At 38.0% G+C, this 26,012-nt stretch overlaps 2 protein-coding genes across 2 annotated transcripts; both read left to right on the forward strand.

Annotated features, from left to right (window-relative positions):
* The first annotated feature begins 222 nt into the window (after window positions 1–222).
* On the forward strand, window positions 223–8,309 carry LOC107812911 (uncharacterized). The gene is made up of 5 exons (XM_016638093.2): window positions 223–802; window positions 911–1,056; window positions 1,325–1,780; window positions 1,885–2,034; window positions 8,226–8,309. Exons 1-5 carry the CDS (start codon window positions 223–225, stop codon window positions 8,307–8,309), a joined length of 1,416 nt encoding a protein of 471 aa, XP_016493579.2.
* Window positions 8,310–11,556: 3,247 nt separating this feature from the next.
* LOC142177086 (uncharacterized) lies at window positions 11,557–13,562 on the forward strand. Its single transcript, XM_075245549.1, has 6 exons — window positions 11,557–11,829; window positions 11,955–12,163; window positions 12,223–12,458; window positions 12,513–12,595; window positions 12,775–13,054; window positions 13,255–13,562. Exons 1-6 carry the CDS (start codon window positions 11,557–11,559, stop codon window positions 13,560–13,562), a joined length of 1,389 nt encoding a protein of 462 aa, XP_075101650.1.
* Window positions 13,563–26,012: the final 12,450 nt, after the last annotated feature.

A 26,012-nucleotide genomic window follows, 5' to 3' on the forward strand; every position in this document is an offset into this window, starting at 1 on the left:
TTGGATTTAATTATTTTACTTGGGTATTAACTTATCTTATTTCTCACCTTGTCTTAATTTTTGCAAGTACCCCGAGTTTTATTACTCGAATAATTTTTATAGAAATGAATATATGTTTAAATCATTAGTTGGCTTGCCTAGCTGGATGTTGAGCGTCATCACGACCTATAAGTGAATTTGGGTCGTGACATAAATAGTGTTCATCTTAAATGTTTCAATAGAATGCAAGATTTGTCGAATCAACGCCAATCAATTCAATCGTTTTTTGACAGACAAAGCGAGAAAGTAAAAAGTGATCGTCGAATGCGCTTAAATGCCTCAATTGATGTAATGAGGTTTCTCTTAAGAGATGGATTTCCATTTCGTGGTCATGATGAGAGTAAAGATTTCGAATACAAAGGTATTTTTCTTGAACTTTTGGAATTTCATGGAGATAAGTATCCGGATGTGGGAAAAGTGATATTACGTCATGCTCCAAAAAATGATATAATGATTTGTCCAACCATTCAAAAGGAGATTGTGGATGCTTGTGCTAAAGAAACCTCTAAAGATATTATCAAAGATTTAGATGGTGATTATTTTGGAATATTGGTTGATGAATCAAAGGGTATCTCACATAAGGAGCAAATGGCCCTAGTTCTACGATATGTTAACAAAAATGGGGAGGTGATAGAGAGATTTTTGGGCATTGTCCATGTAAAAGATATATATGCACAATCATTGAAGGATGAAATTTATTCTTTACTTTTGGATAATTCATTAAGTTCATCCAAGATACGTGGACATGGTTATGATGAAGCAAGTAATATGCAGGGAAAAATAAATGACGTAAATACTTTAATTTTGCAAGATGCTCCTTCTGCATATTATATTCACTAATTTGCATATCAATTGCAATCGACACTTTTAGATCTTTCTAAAAAGTATTCGGATGTGAATAATTTCTTTGATGTTGTCATTACTTTGTTGAATACTATTGGAGCATCTTTTAAACGCAGGGAATTACTTAGACAACACCAAGTAGAGAAGTTGGAAGAATTACTTAAAAATGGAGAAGTTTATACCGGGCAAGGATTGAATCAAGAACGTGGCCTCCAATGACCGGGTGATACTCGTTGGGGGTCACATTTTAAGACCTTGGAAAATTTTATGATTATATTTGCTTCAATTGCTATTGTGCTGAAAGATATGCAACATGATTGTCTACTTTCTCTTGATAGATTTGCAGCAAATATTCTTTTGGATAATATTCAAGAATTTGAATTTGTGTTTATGTTGCACTTGATGTTCAAGATGTTGCTTCTTACAAATGAATTGAATAAAGCTCTACAAAAAAAAAGATCAAGATATCGTCAATCCTATGAGGTTACCTGACCTTGCAAAGACAAGATTGCAAACAATGAGAGAAAGTGAATTGGAGTCTTTGATGGATGAAGTTTACTCATTTTGTGATAAACATGGTATTTTAATTCCCAAAATGGATAAAAACTATCCAAGGTCGAAGCGTAAAAGGTCAGATATTTCATATTCACATCACTTTCGTGTGGAAGTATTTTATGCTATTATTAATTTCCAACTTCTAGAGCTCAATTATCATTTTGATGTAGTGACTAGTGACTTACTCCTTGGTATGGCTAGTTTGATTCCGATTGATTCATTTGCTTATTTTGACAAATATAGAATAATGAAGTTGGCTGAGTATATCCAAGTGAGTTTGGTGATGGGGAGCTTGGGGTTTTCAGTTACCAGCTTGATAGTTTCATTGTCTATACTCGAAAGTGTGATATCGTGTTTCTCTATTTGAAAGGAATTAAGGATCTTGCTATAGTGATGGCCAAAACAAAATTGAATCAAACTTGTTGTCTTGTTTATTTACTTGTGAAGCTGACATTGATTTTACATGTTGCTACGGCAAGCGTGGAAAGAACATTCTCCTCAATGAAGCTCATAAAGAACGATCTACGTAATAGCATTGGTGATAAATTTTTGAATGGTTGTTTAGTTTGCAATATAGAGCTTAAGGTATTTGCAACTGTAAGTAATGATGCTATTATAGATCGCTTTCAAAATATGAAAGATCGTCGAGTACAAATATAAATTGATAATGTATTTTTGAGATAATGGAATTGGATAATTTTTGCTAGCCAAGTTGTTGTTTTTGTAAAATTTTATATGTATCTTTGAAGCATGTTTGTCTTTGAAGTAATTGTGCACCTATCTTCTCAAATTCCTGGATTCGTCTCTATCCTAGATAGATCTTTTTTATGTTTAAAATTTATTTATATGTCAATGATCGGATCTAAGATGTACCTGGTGAAGAGAGTCTCGATTCAAAACTTTATTGATAGTGCAAAGACTCTATGCGTATCCGCACCGATACGAATCCTTGCTATCAACTCTTTGATCAATGAAATCCGCGAATAAATTGAATGAAAATATTGTGTTGAAATTTTTTCCAAAAATCTCAACTCAAAGGTAGAAGAACAAGAAGCATTTTTCCTGTAATTGTATTTTCTCTCTTGGCTTTGTATTGCACTCTTATTTTCACAAAGTGATTTTTCTTCTCAAAACTTAATACGGTAAATTTTCTCCATCATCCTTTATATCATCACCTATAAACATTTTTCCTATTTGGTTGAGGTAATAATTTACTCAATGAAAAACTTTATTCTAAAAATATAACTTACGGAATTCTTTTTCCCATTGGAAAAAAAAACGTGGTGCGTCTGGTCCTTTTGGACGTTCCAACTCAATTCCAAATTGGATTGGATTATGAGGCTTAGGGTGTGTTTGGTACGAAAAAAAATAACTAAAAAATATTTTTCAAGAAAATAAGTGATTTTATCACTTATTTTTTCTTATTTGGTTGGTGAGTGAAAAATATTTTTCGGTAAATATTTTCTAGTGTTAGGTTAGAGATTATAAAATATTATTAGGAAAATAATTTTTTATGCTACTCTCCTCAACCACCTTTCCCAAAATTCTCATGTGTTCCTATACTCCTCCCCCCCCCCCCCCCCAACTCTATTTTCTCCAAGAATTTAATTATTTTTTTTAAAATTCACACAAACCTAAAGGAACTAATATGCTACTTTATTTTTTTACACAAGAACAACGATGAAATTTGAGTTTGATAATTAAAAAGAAAATACTTTATTTGTTGAAAAAGAAAGTATCCTTTCTACAACATGAAAAGAAATTGCTCATTTTGTTGAATGAAAAAAAATATTTTTTCTATATCAAAAAAGAAAATAGTTAGTTTAGTGAAATGAAAGAAAATACTTTTTCTACATCATGAAAAGAGTACTTTTTGTTGAAAAAAATACTTTTTTATTTCAAGAAATGAAAATACTTAGTTTGTTGAAATTAAACAAAATATACATCATGAAAAGAAAGTACTTGTTTTGTTGAAATGAAAGAAAATAATTTTACCATATCATGAAAAGAATATACTTATTCTGCTGAAATAAAAATAAATATTTTATCTACAACATGAAAAGAAAGTACTCTTAACAATAGTTATATTTAGAGTGGGTGGTGGGCGAGGTTGGGGTGAGTGAGGATGGATAGGGATTAGGGTGGGTGGGTGGGTAGGGATGGTTTGGGGGTGGGGTGGATTGTTAGGGATGGGGAATAGGGTGGAGAAAGTTGAAAAAGAGTTTTGAAAAATATTTTCCCTCGAAAATAAATTCTTAAGGAAAATATTTTTCAAAACTTCAAGCCAACCAAATATGAAAAAATTTAAAAAAAATCGAAAAATATTTTCCTTTATACCGAACATACCCTTAATATATTCACAATTTCCTAATGGAGAAGTACAAATCCCATTCTCAAAGGAATTACGTGAAGTTACCGAAACAGTCCTTTTATGAACAGTGCACGTGAATCCAATTGCAATTGGATTTCATTCTAAGTCTTCATTAATATTTTATATATACCTTATATAAATAAATATTAATTATATATATCAAATATATTTATATATTTTAACCAAGAGATATATTTTAATTTTTATTCCAAATAAAAAACTTTAATTTGTTCACAATATTAATTATATCCTTTATGCTAGCAAAGAATATAATAATATTTTATTTGGACTAATAACTAAATTTATTTGACTAATTAAATTCTTTAATTTTAATTATCAAACAATAAAATAATTAATCATTTAGCAAAGAACATAACACTCGTTAGTGTGCGACCCCATAGGTTCAATACTAAACTGGTAGTAAATTGATCATATTAATATACTAATCAAGGGTTGCGTCTAGCAACACTCCTTAACGACCGGATAGCATGAAGTATACAATTTACTCCCAAGAACCCGTAGAAGAATAATGTAGTATTTACTCCTATCCTTATAGCTCTGAGTCACCTTAGGATATAGTTTAACTGTCAAATCCTAATAGGCGACCTACTATGTATTCATGTCAATTATAATTGGCCGATGAATGACCTAAGAAACTCTTTTCTTCTTTCATTCAATCGCCCCGACCAAGGTCTTAATTTGGTCATTAATAATTCATGACAACATGGAGCTTAAACTCATTACCAAGAGTTGACATATTCCATCTTGATCAATCACTAATTCTACAAGTATTTAATCATAACTAATATCCTTTCAACTATCGCCCTAGGGCCATAGGTGTCTAGTATCAAAGTACAATAAATAACTTATCAATTACTATGACGATCTCAGGTCAAAGGAAACTCTTACATTACATTCTTCAAGAGAATATCCTATTGAATAGTTTATGGTAATTCTAACCATTAGGAATTATTAAATGAGTCGGTTCAATAATCATATCTCTATATGCATCATCTATCTATGTGATTTAATTAATGAGATCAACTAATTTTTATCTCATAAAGACGATCACATAAATATTGATCTAACCGGACTACTAATGTCCAAATTAATAATCCTACGATCAAGAACAAAATTTAGATTAAGTTGTAAGAGACTTTACTCTTATTATCATGATCTCCATCATGATGACAAGTCTCAAAATTTAATCAAGGACCTTATTAAATTAATCAAGCAATTAATAATAACTATAATAAAAGAATATCAAATGCAATATATTTTTATATCAAATAACGTTCACAAAAATATGTTTAAATCATCAAATATGAGATTGGATTTAGGGCATATCTACTATATCCCTAACAATCTCCCACGTGCACTAGAGCCAATCGCAATTGTACTACATTCCCAATTTTCACTTGTGATTGTCAAACTCCTTTGCACCAAGAGCTTTCGTGAATGGATCTGCTTCAGTTTCCTTTCCATCAACCTTTTGAATATGGGCGTCTCTACGTTCAATGATTTTTCTTATCAAGTGATACCTTCATAGAACGTGTTTGGATTTTTGGTGTGATCTTGGTTCTTTTGCTTGAACAATGGCTCCAGAATTGTCACACAATAATCGAACTGCACCTTCTATTAAAGGAACCACACCAAGTTCAGTTAAGAACTTTTTCATCCACACATCTTCCTTAGTGGCTTCACTAGCTGCTATATATTCTGCTTCAATCACAAAATCAAATATCGTAGGTTGTTTGGAACTTTTTCAACTCACTGCACCACCATTTAAAGTGAATACATAACCAGAAATAGATTTGCTATCATCTCTATCTGATAAGAAGCTTGCATCAGTATAACCTTCAAGTTTCAACTCAGAATCTCCATAAATGAGTAATTGGTTTTTAGTCCTTCTTAAGTACTTAAGAATGGTCTTCACCACCTTCCAATGTTCCTCGCCAGGATTTGCCTGATATCGGCTAGTCACTCCTAGTGCGTAAACTACATCAGGACGTGTACATGTCATGGTATACATGATAGCTCCCACTGCACTAGCGTATGGGATCCTACTCATGCGTTCTCTCTCTTCAAGTGTTTTAGGATAATTCTCCCTACTGAGAGTAATTCCAGTGCCTATTGGTAGATAGCCTCTTTTGGAATTATCCATGTTATACCTCTTTAAGATGGTATCAATGTACAAAGATTGGTAAAGTCCTAGCAGCTTTCCCGATCTATCTCTATAGATCTTTATTCCCAATATATAAGTTGCTTCTCCCAAGTCTTTTATGGAAAACTGTTCAGATAGCTAAATTTTGGTACTTTGCAATGCCAGTATATCATTCTCTATGAGTAATATATCATCAACATATAATACTAAGAATACAATTATGCTCCCACTAACCTTTTTGGACACACAAGGCTCTTCTTCGCATCTAACAAAATTAAACTTTTCAATTGTCTCGTTAAAGCGAGTATTCCAACTTCGAGAAGATTGCTTTAGTCCATAAATGGATCTTTGTAGCTTGCAAATTTTATTCTGACCAGACAGAGATGTGAAACCTTTAGGTTGTGTCATGTACACATCCTCTTCTAGCTCACCATTAAGTAAAGATGTTTTCATATCCATTTATCATATTTCATAATCATAGTATTCTGCAGCAAGCAAAATCTAAATTGATTTGAGCATTGCCACGGGAGAGAAAGTCTCATCATAGTCGACTCCTTTTCTGACGATATTCCTTGGCAACAAGACGGGCTTTGTAGGTCTCCACCTTTCCGTCTGCTCCAATATTTTTCTTAAAAATCCATTTATAACCTATATGTTTTATATTCTTTGAAGGTTCAACTAAAGTCCATACTTTATTTTCCTTCATGGATTCCATTTCGAATTTCATGGCCTTTTGCCATCTCTCATAGTCAGAACTTTGTATAGCCTCTTCATAGGCCTTAGGGTCATCATCATTATGATTAACCTCATTTGATACATCATCGTGTACCATTAGATTTAATCTTGTTGGTACATGACGTTCTCGTGTAGACCTTCTAAGAGGTGCTTGTACAACTTTTTCACCTTGTGTTGGATTTAGTTGTTGTTCAATTTGATTTGTAACTAGTTCATCAACCTATTCTTGAACTACATTTAGTTCTGAAACTTCAACCGTTGAACTTGTACCTCATGATCTTGATTTTATGTTAATTCATTAGTTTATTGAGCTTCATCAAGTTCTATTTCTCCACTATAATTGCCTTCCAAAATAAATTCTCTTTCCAAAAAGGTTGACCCTCTAGCCACAAATACTTTATGGTCAGAAGGGTGATAGAAATAATATCTCATTGTTTCTTTGGGATACCCAATGAACCTGCACTTATCAGATCTTGGGTCAAGTATATCAGACTGCAATCTCTTAACATAAGCAGGACAAACCCAAACTTTAATATGTCTAAGGTTAGGCTTACGTCCTTTCCATATCCCATATAGTGTTGTAGAGACTGACTTAGTGGGAACTTTATTAAGTAAGTATGTCGCTGCTTCCAAAGCATATCCTTATAAATTTATTGAAAAATCAGTGAACCTCATCATAGATCTTACCATATCTAATAAGGTTCGATTTCTCCTTTCAAACACACCATTGAGTTGTGGTGTTCCTGGAGGTGTCCACTGTGAGAGAATCCCATTCTCTTTGAGATACCTAGTAAAATATTCTCCACTTCTATCAGACCTTAGTACTTTGATACTTTTACCATTAAGTTTCTTAACTTCACTACGGAACCTTTTAAACATTTCAAAAAATTCATATTTGTGTTTCATAAGATACACAAATCCATATCTTGGCATATCATCGGTGAAGGTGATGAAGTAAGAATATCCACCTCTAGCTTGAATTTTTATGGGCCCATAAACATCTGTATGAATTAGTCCCAATAATGTAGAAACTCTTTCTCCACTTTCAGTAAATGGAGATTTGGTCATATTTCCTTTGTGACAAGATTCACAAGTTGGATATAATTCAAAATCATACTTGTCAAAGTACTCTTTCTTATACAACTTGTTATTTCTTTTCTCCCCAATATGACCAAGCCTACAATGCCAAATATATGTATGATTTACTTTATCATCTCTTTTCCTCTTAAGACTAGAAGCATGCATAATCGAATTTGCATTCACATTAGGTAAGACATAAATATCATGTTGGAGATAGACATTCACATATAAATCATCACCTTAATAAATAGCGAAAAAACAGTTGCCTATGTTAATGCAAAACCCACGCTTGTCCAACATAGAAGCTGAAATTATGTTCGAAATAAAATTAGGAACATAATAAGAATCATCCAGCATAAGTACTTTGCCCGAAGGCATTATTAAAGAAATTGATCCTACAGCTATGACTGCAACTTTTGCACCATTTCCAACTTGTAGATTAACTTCTCCTTTCTTCAGTCTCCTACTTATCTTGAACCCTTGCAACATATTGCAGATGTTATATCCACTACCGGTATCTAATACCCACAGTGAAGAATTAGTAGAAGCTAAAGAAACCTTGAAAATATTTTTCGTTAATGTCTCACTTTGTTTCTTATCCTTTAGAGTTGCAAGATACTCCTTGCAGTTTCTCTTCCATTGCCCTTCTTCTCACAGTGAAAACATTCAGCATCATATACTAATTGCAAGATCAAATCTTTAGAAAGCTCTTTACCAAGCTTGTACCCCAACTTCTCAAGTTCTTCGGTAAGATCAATCACATGATTCACATGGGGTCCAACTGGAGAGTTTCCACTGTCCAACTGTGTATCAACCATCTTCTTAAGATGTTCAATAATTGCAGTTGGATCCATATTCTAATGTTTCCTCTGCAGTTCAGAACTCATAGAAGCGAGAATGATGCATTTAATAGCAAGGCATTCTTCCAAGTATTTCTTATAAGCCTTGGTGCCTTCAACATCATTCTTTGGTGGGACTATCTTTGTAGGCTTATCGATCACATCAATGAGCTTTTCATGCAGGAGAACAATTCTCAAATTTCTATACCAGTCATCAAAGTTTGGTCCTACCGTAAAGACATGTACTTTTATTTAAATGATATTTCCACTAATTATTTTAAACAATTTACTCTTATTATAGTTTAAGAAATCTTTATTTCTGTTAGTGGAGTAAAGGAATCCTTTAACAATATGTATGAGCCCTTTGGAAGTCAAGTTGTTTTCCACGTATATTTTAAAGATAGGTACTCTTACCAATTGTATCCCCTTACAATTTTCTGAAATGGCTCTATGTCAAATAATCATCTGGTAATCAGGTCGATCCTATTGGCATAGTTGAGTTCAACATCATGATAACAAAGAACTTATTAAATTTTATACTCCTCGGGTAGTCGAGGCGTCTAGTATAATATTAAATAATTCTTTCAAAAAGAAGGGAATATTATTATTATTTTCGCGATACGTTAAATTGCATATCTTGAACTAATTTTTTTGTTGTTGGATCTATTGCCACTTAATCAAACTGAGTAAGTTACAATGTGCACCCTAACGTATGTAATTTTTTGGATTTACACCTTTTCTTATGTTTTATAATTTTCACCCTAATCTTCTTAGTTTCTTGCAAAATTGTTAAACTTTCCCTTTTCTAATTATTTACAAGGGAAAATTAGAATTCAGAAAGTGGGTAAGTTGTTGTTAATTACGTTAATTATTTACAAGGGTATGCTACATTTTCTGAAATTACAGTTATTGGTTGCTAACTAGAACTATGCTTATAAAATATTTCAGTGACTGTCAAAACTAACATAATCTGTTACCATTGTTTTAAATGGCGTGGGCGTAAGGCGAGGCGTTTTATATATGCCTCAGTGAGGCGTAAGCCCCGAGGCACGGGGCGTAAGCCCCATAGGTATTTAATTTTTAATATTTTATAAAATAATATAATGATAGTAAATATTTATAAACAGGTAAAATTGCATAAAAACTGAAGAAAACTATATATGTGTGTGCTCCATCCCCACAAAAAACTAATCAAAATAATAATATCTAGCATGATTCTTAAGTATAACTAATGCATACAAATCACGTATAACGTCTTTGACTTTCAAATAATTAAAAACATACAATTTCTTTAAAAAAATGATCAAACTCCACATTTTACCTTCCTAAAAGTAAATAATTAATAAAATCTTATTAGTACAATAATTTTCTTATGATTGTTGTGGCGATACTAATATTGTCTCCCTTTGCTTTGCATCTTTGTTTTGGATTTTATGATGTTCCTATTTTTCCTATGATTGTTGTTTTGATACTAATATTATCTACTTTTTGTCCTTTTGTCTTTTTATTTTTTTTGAGTCGAGGGTCTTTCGGAAACAGCCTCTCTACTCCTTCGGCGTAGGGGTAAGGTTTGCGTACACACTACCCTCCCTAGACTCCATTGGTGAGATTTTACTGGGTTGTTATTGTTGTTATTATTAGTACGATAATTAAAATATTACTCCTTCATGAATAAATATAAATTAGTTTAAGATATCAAATTAATAAAAGTGTATAACAAGGAGGGACAAATGAACTAAGACACGACCAATAATAAGTGAATATATAAATTCGCAATACTATGTCTCATTATTAGAGTTATGCTCAATCTTCATATTTCTATCGATGAATAGAACTTTCATCATTAATTTGTTAAAGAATTTTGAAGGTCAACGATATTAATTAGGAAATTCGACAGGTGATTTGCGTTAGAACTGTTAGGCGAGCCCCGAGCGTTGGGCGTTAGGCGTGTTTAGGGCGCACGGTCGGGCGCTTGGGGCGTAAGCCTCACAGAACTAAGCCCCATACATGAGCCCTAGGGCGTTTTGCAAGTGCCCCGCCCAAGGGCGAGCCCCGGGCGAGTCCCAGAAATGCCTTTTAAAACACTGATTTGAAGCACTGTGCTGTGTTCTTCACACTTTGAATTGCTTTTATACTAAATAAGTTTAGGTAACATCATAGAGAAGTTTAGGCTGTAATTTCAAAGTTAATAAGTTCTGCCATGAATTAACTTATGAGTTTATCAGAATTTACGATGCGATAATCTGCTTTGTGTTTGTCTCTCGGATACTTTTTTCAGTTTGTATTGTCACTTGATCTATTGGTCAGTAAATCGACCTTTTGCATTCCTATTCCTTCAAAGCGTCATGTTAACTGATTTTGGATAGCGAGAAATATTAGATAAGAAATATAGCAAAGTTTCACGAGTTTTGCTTGTAAAATGGTTACATTAAATCAGTTTGATGAGAAGTTTTGAAAAGATCCAAAATACAAGGGCGGATGCATGTAGGACGGAGCAGTGTCACATTACACTGTCGAAATGTTTTTCTAAATACGTCTATGTATTGAAGTCACATGCCTCACGTGTCCTTTGTAATAAGTCGGTTAGTCAGGTTTGTTAGAGGTTACAGTGCATAAATACACACTGTTGTACATTGAAGAAAAGAATATTAATCAGATTTCCATTTCCTCAATTTCAATTTCCTCTATTCTTAGCTTCTAGATTCTTCTAACATGGTATCAGAGCAGCGATTAGGGTTCTGAATCTGCTTCTTCTTTAACCAGTTAGTTCGCCATTGTCAAAACTAGAGCTGTCCGCCATGGGAGGCACTTCAACACCTCAAATTGACCATCGTCATCCGCTCTATCTTCAACCATATGATACGCCTGGAGAAATTCTAATAGATATCAAGCTAACAGGCCCCAAAAATTACGGATTATGGAGTAGATCGATGCGTTTGGCTTTATTGGGAAAGAACAAGCTAGGTTTTGTAGAAGGAACATGTGTGAAGAGCTTATACAGAGGAGAATTAGCAGATCTATGGGAGCAATGTAATGCTGTAGTTCTCTCGTGGATTGGGAGATGTGTGTCGCAGCAGCAGTTGCCGAGCATCGTCTATGCATCAAATGCAGCGAAGGTCTGGGCTGAGTTCAAGGAAAGGTTTGGAAAATCTAATTTGACTAGATTCTATCACCTATGGACTCAAATTGGAACCCTAATCAAGGTACTGATTCTGTTACCACATACTTTACTAAAATGAAAGATTTATGGTATGAACAAGACACTTTAATACCAGGTAAAGGATGTAATTGTAAGGAATCAGAACCATTTTTCGAAATATTTTGTCAGCAACGTCTGGTACAATTTTTAGTAGGATTAAATGAGACTTATGCTCATGTTCGCTGTCAAATTTTGTTTAAACCCCCTGTGTTATTAGTAAATGAAGCATATGCCTTAGTGATACAAGAAGAAAGCCAAAGGGCTCTTGGTGTAATGGACATGAATAAGGAGCCACTGACCATGTTAGCTGGCAGGGGACAAATGATGAAAGGCAAAAGGTTTGTGTAGTCTGTGAACACTGTAGGTATAAGGGGCATCAAAAGCAGAATTGCTACAGAATTGTGGGATATCCACCTAATTTCAAAAGCAAAAGAAAGCCAATGCAGGACAAGGGTGCTGGTGGCTTCAAGACCTATGCTAATAATACAACAGTTGAAGGAAATAATTCTGTTGAAGGGCACAGTTCTACTGAGAGCCAGTCTCAAGGCCATTATTTTACAGAGGAGGAGTATAAGCAGCTTATAGACTTGCTGAACAAATCCTCAGTTGGTGATTGCAAAGTCAACATGGCAGGTATTGTTTACATGTTATCGAGTGATTGTCTTTTTGAATGGATCGTTGACTCAGGAGCCTCTCATCATATCACATCCTGCAAGGAGAAACTAGTTGATATCAATAAGCTAGGAGGTCAGGAAAGTAGAAAACTACAGGTACCAACTGGAACAAGTCACAAATAACAGATATTGGAAGTGCAATAATCCTAGAGGGACAGAGGATAAAAGATGTTCTACATGTTCCAGACTTCAAGTTCAATCTACTTTCAGTGTCAAAACTGACCAAGGACCTTGTTTGCACTGTTAACTTTTTCCCTGACTTCTTCCTTTTACAGGGTCTTTATAGTGGCAAGGTGATGGGGATTGGTAGAGAAACAGATGGTCTTTATATCCTTAGAAAAGCAATAAAACCAGTAGCAGCAACAACAGTGATAAAAGGAAACTATAACACAAAATTATGGCATTCAAGGTTAGGACATCCCTCAGTGAAAGCAATGCAGCACATTCCCATTTTGAAAGGTTTAGCAGATGAGCATGCTCAACAGGAGTATCAAATATATCCAATGGCAAAGCAACACAGGACAACATTCCCAGACAGCACAAGTAAAGCAGACTGTAGTTTCGAGCTTATCACCTAAATGTTTGGGGGCCTTATAAGCAGCCTACATATGATAGGAAATATTACTTTGTCACAATCATTAATGACTATAGTAGATATACATGGGTATGTTTGATTCAGTCTAAATGTGAAGTGATAGTTGTGTTGACTAAATTCTTTTCAATGATAAAGAACTAGTTTGGCATGAATATTAAAGTACTGAGATTGGACAATGGCACAGAATTCTTCAATTCTAAATGCAGTGCTTTATTTTCTGATCTTGGAATAATTCATCAAAGTAGTTGCCCATACACTCCACAACAAAATGGTACTGTAGAAAGGAAACATAGACATATCTTGGAGGTTGCAAGAGCCTTAAGAATTCAGAGTTCAGTTCCAATTAGATTTTGGGGAGAGTGTATTAGAAATGCAGTTTACCTAATTAATAAGCTCCCAACTGCAGTCCTCAAAAGCAAGTCACCTTATGAATACTTCATGGAAAAGCACCAAAACTGGAACACTTGAGGGTGTTTGGATATTTGTGTTATGCTAGTGTTTTACTAAGGGAAGAGAAATTTGTTGCAAGGGCTAAAAGAACAGTGTTTATGGGATATTCAAAAACACAAAAGGGGTATAGGTTGTATGACCTAGAGACTAAGTCTTTCTTGGTGAGCAGAGATGTTTCCTTCAGGGAAACTGTTTTTCCTTTCAATGAAAGGAACTATGGAGACAATGAAGATGGTGATTCATTCCAGTTGGATCCAACTCCTACACCAGAAGCAGGGCCTCATATTACCAACTCAGATGATGACCAAGATGTTGTGTCAGACACTTCTTCATAAGGAACACATTTGAAAAATACAGCAGATGTAGGGGAAACCTGGCCAATTTTGAGGCAAATATCAGTCCCAATAGTACTGATAGCATTTCAGATTCTAGCATATCAGCTGAGATGAGCCAACAACAGATTGTCACAAATGAACAAGATGCAGGTGAGCAGGTTGTTGACCAAAATACAGGTGAGCAACTTAAAGAGTTAGCTGTAGGGGATCAGTATGATAACCATGAATCAAATAGAGGCAGACCTAGTAGAGTCTCTAAGCCTCCTACATGGCTGAAGGACTATGTTACTGGGAAGAAAAATTCAGCCTTCTATCAGAATCCTATTAATGCTCATATATCTTATGATCATCTACCTGAATCCTATCAATCCTACATTGGTCTTGTCTCAACTGTTGTAGAGTCAAGAAACTTTAAGGAGGCATCTCAGGATGAGAAGTGGATAGAAATAATGAGGCAGGAAATAAGTGCCTTGGAGGACAACCACACCTGGGAAATTGTTGATCTCCCAGTAGACAAACAAGTTGTGGGATCTAAATGGGTATATAAATTTAAGTACAAAGCCAATGGAGAAATAGACAAGTACAAGGTCAGGTTAGTGGCAAAAGGGTACACACATAAAGAAGGTTTGGATTATCATGAAGCATTCTCACCAGTTACCAAGATAGTAACAGTGAGAACCGTGATAGCTATTGCAGCCTCAAAAGATTGGGATCTTTCACAAATGGATGTCAATAATGCTTTCCTACAAGGAGATTCATTTGAAGAAGTATACATGAATTTGCCTCAAGATTTTCAAAGACAGAGGGAGTACAAGGTATACAAGCTACTTAAGTCACTCTATGGCTTAAAACAGGCTTCGCGACAATAGAACATCAAGCTCACCGATTCCCTTGTAGAAGCAGGCTATAAGTAGAGTTCTTATGATCACTCTTTATTCACAAAGAGAGTTAGAGATGATATAGTCATAATCTTGGTGTATATAGATGATATTCTCATCACAGGGAACAACAAGAAGATGATTGAAGAAGCTAAATACACCCTTCATAACAGGTTTAAAGTAAAGAACCTAGGAAAGTTGAGATTTTTCCTGGGCATTGAAGTTTTAAGGTCTAAGTCTGGGATTCTGCTTAATAAGAGAAAGTATGCTTTAGAATTGTTTGAAGACATTGGCTTGAGTGGGTCCAAACCTGTTACTACACCACTAGAGGACAACCTTAAACTCACATCTATTGAGTATGATACTCATGTTGGGAAGTCTGATTATGAGAAATTGATAGATGCTGGAAGTTATCAAAAATTAGTAGGCAAGTTGCTATATTTGACTATCACTAGGCCAGACATCAGTTTTGCAGTGCAAGTACTGAGCCAATTCATGCAGCAACCAAAATTATCACATTGGAATGAGGCTTTGAGATTGGTAAGGTACATTAAGAGGTCACCTGGACAAGGTATACTCTTAAAAAGGGGAGCTAACACAGAGAAGTTAGCAGCCTTCTGTGATTCAGACTAGGCTGCTTGTCCAAATACAAGGAGATCAGTAACAGGCTATGCAATCAAGTTAGGGAAGTCTTTGATATCTTGTAAATCCAAGAAACAACAAACCATAAGCAGAAGTTCAGCTGAAGGCGAATACAAAAGTATGGCAGCAGCAGTAGCTGAAGTAGTTTGGCTAGAAGATCTGTTAAAAGAATTGAGTGTTGACATATCAACACCAGTAAAATTGCTCAGTGACAGTAAAGTAGCAATGCAAATTGCAGCTAATCCAATATATCATGATAGAATGAAACATATCGAGATTGACTGCCATTTTATTAGGGAGAAGATCAAGAAAGGACTAATTCAACCAGAATATTTGGGAAGCAAACATCATCTAGCTGATCGTTTTACAAAAGTGTTGGGTGCAACACAACACCATTATTTGTTATCCAAGCTAGGGGTGTTAGTGTGTACCACCCTCCAGCTTGAGGGGGAGTATTGAAGTCACGTGCCTCACGTGACCTTTGTAATAAGTCAGTCAGTCAAGTTATTAGAGGCTACAGTGTATAAATACACGCTGTTGTACATTGAAGAACAGAATGTTAATCAGATTTTCATTTCCTCAATTTCAATTTCCTCTATTCTTAGCTTCTAGATTCTTCTAACACTATGATAGGTAATATGCGATCAGTAAGTATATAAAAATTTAATACGGTAATACCACTTAACAATTCCATTGTATGGGTGGACCTGAACCCATTGCCCACCATATAAATCAGCGCCCGTCAATGACTCAATGCTGATCTTTATCACCATCCATAGCTTACTTTCCTTCAATTACCTTCCTAATTTCAATGGAGAGAAAAATTTATGTTGATTTAATTATTTGAAAGAAGGAGATTTGAATACCATTAATACATCTGGACTCTGGTGGCAGTCATAGATGAAGAGTCACAAGATTTGTGATCTTGAAAAAAAACTTTGGGCAAAGGCAGAGAAGAGCCATGAGTTTATTGAAAGAAGCCATGGTAATAGTCATGAGTTTATATGGGTTCAATAGATTATGCACTACAAAAGTTTTACTAATTCATTGTTTATTGGTCAGGATATGGGGATGAACAAATCTAACTATTCAGAACTTCCGTTAGTGCTTGTTCAAGTTACTTTATGATTGTCGTCAAGATTAATATCACAAAAGCTAAGATAGCTTTGGTGATCACAGAAAACAATCTTAGAAGCCTAATAGAAAATTACATTCAAGTTAACAGATGAAAATGGTAATTTATTTTCATGTGTGTGGGACAACGGCAGAAAGTGAAGTAGCTCATCTGTCCTGCTAGTGACTGAAGTAATTATTTCTAGAGGTCTTAAAATTGGCCCAGGGAAACATGACCCGACCAACCCGCCCAAGTTTGAACGGGTCAATATAGGCCCAGAAAAATATGGCCCGCCCAACCTATTGAGCAAGTCACTGATCCGCTCATTCATTGAATTCAACTAATTTTGACTTAGCCTATCTCAACCCGTCTAAAGTTGGGTTGGCTTTTAGCCCAAATTACATGAGTAACTTTTTAAAAATATCTTTAAATTAATTCTTTTTTGTTTGATATGTTACATATTGCCATAAAAAAGGCTTACTGTAACGATCCGGCAGGTCATTTTATGTATTTGAGCCCCGTTTTTCTTGCTTGATGCATTATTTGGACACTTCATCTCAAGGTTGGGTGCTTAAGTTGTGAGAGTTGACCGGAATTTGACTTTTGATTAGACGACTCCGGATAGTATTTTGATGGTTCTAATAGGTTCGTATGGTAATTTTGAACTTAGGCGTATGTCCGGATTTGGATTTGGAGGTCCGTAGGTTGATTTGATGCTTTTTGGCGAAAGTTGGAAAGTTGAAGGTTTGGAAGGTTTATAAGTTTAGCCGGGAGTAGAATTTGATGATATCGAGTTCAGATTGTAGTTCCGAAAGTTGGAATAGGTCCGTTGTGTCATTAAGGACTTGTATGCAAAATTTGAGGTTATTCCGAGTTGATTTGATATGGTTCAGCATGAGTTTTGGAAGTTGAAATTTCGTTAGTTTCTTAGTCTTGAATAGAGGTGCGATTTGGGATTTTGATGTTGTTTTATGTGATTTGAGGCCTCGAGTAGCTCCGTGTTATATTTTGGGATTGATTGGTGTGATTGGACGAGGCCTGAGGACCTTGGGTGTGTTTCGGGGTGATTTCAGACCATTTCTCCTTGTTTTGCATCAGTTGTCTTCTAATGTTCTGGTGTTCATTGCGATCGCGGAAGGAGGGTCACGATCGCGGAGGGTATTTGGTGGCAGGTGAGCTTCGTTCTTCGCTCTCGCGATGGAGAGGTCGCGTTCATGGAGCATGAGGAGTTGTGGCTTTCTCGTTCGCGTATAGGGAGTCGTGTTCGCGTAGAAGGGAAAGTAGGTCGGGCGTGTCAGGTTTTTAGCCTTCGTGATTGCATGGGAAGTCTGCGTTCGCATAGGCTTGGCAGCTAGTGAATCGTGATTGCGAGCCTGGGGCCGCATTCGCGAGTCGTCTTTTGTGGAACTGAAATTTTTGGTCTTCGCGATCACGATGAAGGTCCCACGATCACGATGCATATGTCTAGGCAGACCTTTAAAATATTATTTTCAAGACTTGAGTTATTTTATGACATTTTAAGATTGTGTGCTCGAATTTGAGCTATTTTGGAGGGGATTTTCACGCTTTGGATTAGGGTACATATGTTTTACTCGGATTGGATTATTATTCATGATTCCAACCTTTATTTTAGCAATCTAATGATGAATCTAAGTTAAAAATTTGAGGATTTAATAAAAACGTTTTAAAATAAAATTTTAGGATTTGGACCCCGATTCGGAGTCGGAATTAGATGAAACTAGTATGGTTGTACTCATACTAGACTCTGCACTTTATCTGCAGATTCAGGTACTTTCGGGCATGGTGATTGTTGCACAATTCATTCCAGTCATGAATATTTATTCTTTAAGTAGCTGGCTCGGACTTATCTTCGTGAGATTATTCGTCTTCATGGTGTGCCCATGTCTATTATCTCGGATAGAGGCATGCATTTTACCTCGCATTTTTAAGAGCAGTGTAGCATAAGTTAGGCACATAGGTCGAGCCGAGTATGACATTTCATCCTCAAAAACACAGGCAGTCCGAGCGTACTATTCAGATATTGGAGGACACGTTATGAGCCCGTGTCATTGATTTCAAGGGATCATGGAATAAGTTTCTACCAGTTAGCATTCGCCTACAACAACAACTATCGGTCGAGTAACCAGATGGCTCCTTATGAGCCCTTATATGGGAGGCGATGTCATTCTCTGGTTAGTTGGTTTGAGCCTGCGGAGGCTAGGCTAATTTGGTCGGTGATGCTTTAGAGAATGTGAAGTTGATTCAGGAGCGGCTTCGTACAATGCAATCTAGATAGAAGAGTTATGTTGACAAGAAGGCTCGCGATGTGGTTTATATGGTGGGTGAGAAAGTTCTACTCAGAGATTCGCCCATGAAGGGTGTGATGAGGTTCGAGAAGAAGGGCGAGTTGAGCCCTCGGTATATTGGTCCTTTTGAGGTGCTAGAGAGAGTTGGAGAGGTAGCCTATAAACTTGCCTTGCCACCTTGTTTATCGGGAGTTCACCCAGTATTTTATGTTTCTATGCTCCAGAAGTATTATGGGGATCCTTCACATGTGTTAGACTTTAGCATGGTGCAGTTGGACGAGGATTTGACTTATGATGTGAAGCCGGTGGCTATTTTGGACCAACAGGTTCAAAAGTTGAGGTCGAAAAACATAGCATCAGTGGAGGTTCATTGGAGGGTTCAGCTGGTCGAGGAGGAAGCTTGGGAGACTGAGAAGGATATGCGGAAAAGATATCCTCACCTTTTTGCTACCCCATGTATGATTCTAGACAAGTTCGAGGACGAACGTTTGTTTCAAAGGGCGAGAATGTAATAATTCGGCTGGTCATTTTGTGTATTTGAGTCCCGTTTCCCCTACTTGATGCTTTACATATGTGTATTTGATGTTATGTGACTTGCGGGATTGGTTGGATTTGCTTCGGGGAAGTTTTGGATTGAATTAGGACACTTAGTCTCAAGGTTGGGTGCTTAAGTTGTAAGAGTTGACCAGAGTGACATTTGTGTACACGACCCCAAAATGGTATTTTGATGGTTTCAATAGGTTCGTATGATAATTTTGGACTTAGGCGTATGTCCGAATTTGGATTTTGAGGTTCATAGGTTGATTTGATACTTTTTGGCGAAAGTTGAAGATTTAGAAGGCTCATAGGTTTGACCGGGAGTTGACTTTGATGATATCGGTTCGGATTATGGTTTAGAAAGTTAAAATAGGTCCGTTGTTTCATTTGGGACTTGATATAGTTCGGCATGAGTTTTGGAAGTTGAAAGTTCATGAGTTCCTTAGGATTGAATCGAGGTGCGATTCGTGGTTTTGATGTTGTTTTATGTGATTTGGGGCCTCGAGTAGCTCTATGTTATGTTTTGGGATTGGTTGGAGTGATTGGACGGGTCTCGGGGGCCTCTGGTGTGTTTCAGGGTGATTTCAAACCATTTCTCCTTGTTTGCATGTAACGACCCGACCGGTCATTTTGAGAGTTAGAGCCCGAACCCCTATTAACTGCTTTCTTCATTTCTATTTCTGCTATTGTGACTTGTCGGGATGATTGGTTTTGAGTTTCGAAGTGTTTTGGGATACTTAGTCCCTAAATGAGAGCTTAAGTCTTAGAATTTGGACCGTAGTTGGAACTGTGTAAAGATGGTTCCGGAATGGAATTTCGTCGATTCCGTTAGTTCCGTTGGGTGATTTTGGGCTTAAAGGCGTGTCCGGAATGTGTTTTGGGGGCCCATAGCTCATTTAGGCTTGAAATGGCGAAAGTCAAAATTTTGAAGTTTTGGACCGGTAGTGGAAATTTTGATATCAGGGTCAGAATCCGATTTCGGAAGTTGGAGTAGGTCCGTAATGTTGAATATGACTTGTGTGCAAAATTTGGGATCAATCGGACATGGTTTGGTTGGTTTCGGCGTCAGTTGTCGAATTTGGAAGTTTCAAGTTCTTTAAGTTTGAATCAGACGATGATTTGTCATTTTAGCATTAGTTGATGTGATTTGAGGGCTCGACTTAGTTCGTATGGTATTTTATGATTGGTTGGTATGTTTGGTCGAGGTCTCGGGGGGCCTCGGGTTAGTTTCGGGGGCTTAACGGGTCATTTTTGGACTTAATGAGTTGGCAGTTTTTGCTGGTGTTCTGCAGCTGGTTTCCTTCATCGCGATCGCGTGAGAAGGCTAGCGATCACGTAGAGTAATTGGGAGACCAGCTGGGTTATCTCTTCGCGTTCGCCAATAATGGGACGCAATCGTGTAGGTTCGTCAGGTTATGTATCGCGAACGCGTAGGCTAGACCGCGTTCGCGAAAAAGAAATAAGGCAGCAGTGGAATTCGGTGTTGTTCTTCACGATCGCATAAGGTCAGTCGCGAACGCATAAGTCTGAGGAGCCATTTCATCGCATTCGCGTGAAGAGTTACGCGTTCGCGTAGAGTAAAATAATGGGGCAGCGAAGTTGTTCTTCGCGATCGCGAGGGTGTTTCCGCGATCGCGATTAAGAATCGTTGGGCAATGTTAAAGTCTCCAAAATGGGTTTTTTGCGATTTTACCAAAAACATGAGATAGGGAGCTCGGATTTTGGATGAGGTATTGAGGAATTTTCAGAGATATCGATTGGGTAACAATTCTTAACTCCTTTATGATTATATCCCACTAATCTATCATTAATTTCCTCTTTAATTTCGGATTTTGGGGTTGAAATTGGGAAAACTTTGGAAGAACTTCTTCAACAAAGATTTTGAGTTTTGAAGGAAATTTGTGGTCAGATCGGATTTGAGTAAATTTTATATGGTTAGACTCGTGAGCGATTGGGTGTTCGTATTTTGTAACTTTTACCCGATTCTGAGACGTGGGCCCCACGGGCGCTTTTTGAGTTAATTTCGGAATTTTTGTTAAAGTGTTGATTTCATTGATTAGATGAGTCTATTATGGTTGTATTTATGATATGTAATTGCTTTTGGCTAGATTTGGGCCATTCGGAGTCGGCTATTCGTGAGAAAGGCATTGTGACCGATTGATTGAGCTTGGTTCGAGGTAAGTGACTTGCCTAACTTTGTGTGGGGGAATTCCATGTAGGATTTGTATTGTTTTTTATATATGAGCGTCGTGTACGTGAGGTGACGAGTACATACACGGGCTAGTTGTGGAAAAACCCGATTTTCTTACTGAGCAGCAACATGTTTTCTTGTTATTTTGAGTTATACCATTTTAATGAGTACTAATCTATTTTCATTCTTAATTAAGTCATTCCAATATGTGTAGCTATCATGTTTAGTCTAATACAACATGTCTACGTATCTTAGTTGTTTATGTGAATTCGGTGCAGCATGCTTAGTGAATTTTCTGCTTCTTCCCTGACTGGTACTTAGTCTAAATTGTAAGAATTTCGTGATGTAGTTGTATTTCTAATGTTCACGTGGCATATTTACTTTGGGACTACGGGAAGGTATCTCGGGAGATCCCCTGTTGTATTTTCTGTGTACTGAGCTGTTACCTTCTATGATTTCATTGTTGTTAAATTTCAGCCTTTATTTTATTGAGGTATTACACTTTATATTATTTTTAATATATATTTTCCAGTAGGGCCCTGATCTGATCTCGTCACTACCCGACCGAGGTTAGGCTTGGCACTTACTGGGTACCGATTGTGGTGTACTCACGCTACTCTCTGCACATGTTTTTCGTATGCAGATCCAGGTGCACCTTATCAGCTGCACTATCAGTGAGACGGAACCGCTTTGGAGACTTCAAGGTATATCTTTCGCGTCCGCAGACCTCGGAGTCCCCTCCTACTCTTTCTCATGTCCATTATCTTCTGTATTTTGCTTGTTAGATTCTGATGTATAGAGATACTAGATTTTTCCTTATGTAGTTTGTGATTCACGATGTTCCGAGTTTTGGGATTTGTTGTGTATTTTTGAACGGTTAGGTGTTAAAATTATGTTTTCATTTCACTATTCTGCAAATGTTAGGCTTACCTAGTCGTAGAGACTAGGTGCCGTTATGACGTTATACGGAGGGAAAATTTGGGTCGTGACAAGTTGGTATCAGAGCTCTAGGTTCATAGGTGTCGTGAGTCACAAACCGGTTTAGTAGAGTCTCGCGGATCGGTACGGAGAGGTCTGTACTTATCTTCAGGAGGCTATGGAACTGTTAGGAAAATTTCACTACTTTGATTCCTTGTCGTGCGAAAATTGTTGACTTCAAAGATTCTAAACTTCTGTATTCTATTCTCTCACAGATTGTGAGGACACGTACAAGCGGATCTGATGACCAGGCACCCGCACCCCCTGCTAGAGCCGCAAGATACCGAGGCTAGGGTAGAGGTCGAGGACGTCCACGTGGTGCAGCCATAGCACCCCCACGAGCTGCTACAGAGGAGCCCCCAGTAGCATCAGCTGGAGGGCAGACACCTGAGGCACCTGTCCCTGCACCAGCCCTTCAGGAGACTCTAGCCCAGTTTCTGAGCATGTTCAGCACCTTAGCTCAGGCTGGATTGATTCCACTTGCTCCTGCCACATCTCAAGCCGAGGGAGGAGCACAGACTCCCATCGCCGGTACTCCAGAGCAATGGGTTCAGGTCGACCAGGTTCTAGAGGTTGTACCAATGCAACAGTAGCTCCAGCTCAGCCCGAGGTTAGGGCAGCAGCTTCTGAGGTGGAGCAGCTCAAACTTGAGAGGTACAAGAAGTACCACCCACCTACCTTCAGCGGATTGGCTACAGATGATGCTCAGGATTTTCTGGAGGAATGTCATCATATTCTTCATACTATGGGCGTAGCGGAGACGAGCGTTTTTTTTACTACATTCCAGCTTAGAGGAGCAGCCTATCAGTAGTGGCGTGCTTATGAGTTGAGTAGTCCGGCTGAGGCAGCTTCACTTACATGGACTCAGTTCTTGGACATGTTTTTGAGAGAGTATGTCCCTCAGAGCCTCAGGGACTCATGGCGTGCGGAGTTTGAGCAGTTGCGCCAGGGTGTTATGACTGTGTCAGAGTATGCAGTTCGCTTCAGTGATTTGGCCCGACATGTACCAGCCTTGGTTGCCACATTTCAAGAGAGGGTTCAACGATTTATTGAGGGACTCCACCCCAGTATCAGGATTAGTATGGCCAAGGAGTTGGAGATGGATATTTCTTATCAGCAGGTTATGAGTATCACCAGGAGATAGGAGGGCATGCTTTCCCGGGATAGAGAGGAGAGGGAGGCCAAGAGGTCTCGAGAAACTAGTTCTTATTCTAGTGCTCGTGTCCCAGCATCTCGACATGGTAGGGGTTATGCCCCAGGAGCCTTATTATGCACCGCCAGTATCTAGTGTGCCTCCTGCACGGGGTGTTCCCAGCGGCCAGTCCAGTAGACCTGTCCTGAGCCAGCCACAGCAGCCACGCCCTGCCAGAGCTTATTTTGAGTGTGGCGACACTCGCCATATAGTGGGAGATTGCCCCAGGATTAGGAGGGGTGCGCCTCCATAGACTTCTCATCCACAGCGTGCTCAACTGGGTCCTCATGCTATGATTACAGCACCAGCTGCCACCCCACCTTCTCAGCCAGCTCGAGGTGGAGGTCGGGAAGGTAGAGGTCGCCCTAGAGGGGGAGGCTAGGCCAGATGTTATGCCCTTCCTGCTCGTATAGAGGTAGTCGCTTCTGATTCTGTCATTACAAGTATTGTTCCAGTCTGTCATAGAGATGCATCGGTATTATTTGACCCAGGCTCTACATATTCCTATGTGTCCTCTTATTTTGCCTCGTATTTGGGCGTATCGCGGGATTCTTAGAGTTCCCCTGTTAATGTGTCTAATCTTGTGGGAGATTCCCTTGTTGTGAACCACATGTATAGGTCGTGTTTGATTGCTCTTAGTAGTTTTGAGACCAGAACTGACTTATTATTGCTCAGCATGGTAGATTTTGATATTATCTTTGGCATGGACTAGTTGTCGCCCCATTTTGCTATTTTTGATTGTCACGCTAAGGCTGTGACGCTGGCTATGCCAGGTTTACGGCAGTTAGAGTGGAGAGGTACCTTAGAGTATACTCCCACTAGAGTTATTTCATTTCTTAAAGCTCAACGAATGGTTGACAAGGGGTGTGACGTGTATCTAGCTTATACGAGAGACGTCAGTATTGATACCCCTACAGTGGAGCCAGTTCTATTAGTGAGGGAGTTTCCAGATGTGTTTCTAGCTAATCTTCCGGGCATGCCTCCCGACAGAGATATTGATTTTGGCATTGATTTGTTGTCGGGCACTCAGCCCATTTCTATTCCTCTATATCGTATGGCTTCTCCTGTATTAAAGGAGTTAAAGGAGCAGTTATAGGAGTTTCTTGATAAGGGCTTCATTCAGCCCAGTGTGTCACCTTGGGGTGCTCTTATCTTATTTGTGAAGAAGAAGAATGGTTATATGCAGATGTGTATTGATTATCGCCAGTTGAATAAAGTCATAGTGAAGAACAAGTATCCATTGCCTCGTATTGATGACTTATTTGATTAGTTACAGAGTGCCAGAGTGTTTTCCAAGATTGACTTACGTTCAGGATATCATCAGTTGAAGATTCGGGAACCAGATATCCCGAAGACTGCTTTCAGGACCAGATATGGTCACTATGAGTTTCTTGTGATGCCTTTTGGGCTGACCAATGCCCCAGCAACTTTTATGCACTTGATGCACAGTGTGTTCCGGCCCTATCTTGACTCATTTGTCATAGTGTTTATTGACTACATTCTGGTATACTCCCGGAGTCGGGAGGATCATGAGCAGCACCTGAGGACTGCACTTCAGACCTTGAGAGAAAAGAAGTTATATGCAAAATTTTCAAAGTGTGAGTTTTGGCTAGACTCAGTGTCATTCTTGGGTCATATAGGATTGAGTGAGGGGATCCGGGTGGATCCGAAGAAGATTGAAGCAGTGCAGAGTTGGCCCAGACCGTCCTCAGCTACAGAGATCCGAAGTTTTCTTAGTTTGGCGCGGTATTACCGTCGTTTTGTAGAGGGATTCTCATCTATTGCAGCACCTATGACCAAGCTGACCCAGAAGGGTGCTCCATTCAGGTGGACAGAGGAATGTGAGGAGAGCTTTCAGAAGTTCAAGACAGCTTTGACTACGGCCCCAGTATTGGTATTGCCTACAGGTTCGGGGTCTTATACTGTATATTGTGATGCATCGCGGATTGGTCTTGGAGCGGTGTTGATACAGGATGGTAGGGTGATTGCCTATGCATCCAGACAGCTGAAGGTGCATGAAAAGAACTATCTTGTCCACGACCTTGAGTTAGCAGCTATTATTCATGCCTTGAAGATATGGAGACACTATTTGTACGGTGTTTCTTGTGAGATTTACACCGATCATCGGAGTTTTCAGCATCTGCTTAAGCAGAAAGATCTTAACTTATGTCAGTGGAGGTGGTTGGAGCTGCTTAAGAATTATGATATCATTATTTTGTACCACCCTGGGAAGGCCATTGGCGTTGGATGTTCAGGCCTTAGCAGTCAGTTTGTGAGATTGGATATTTCTGAGCC

This window comes from Nicotiana tabacum, chromosome 23 (genome assembly GCF_000715075.1).
Source record: "Nicotiana tabacum cultivar K326 chromosome 23, ASM71507v2, whole genome shotgun sequence".
Classification (NCBI taxonomy): domain Eukaryota; kingdom Viridiplantae; phylum Streptophyta; class Magnoliopsida; order Solanales; family Solanaceae; genus Nicotiana; species Nicotiana tabacum.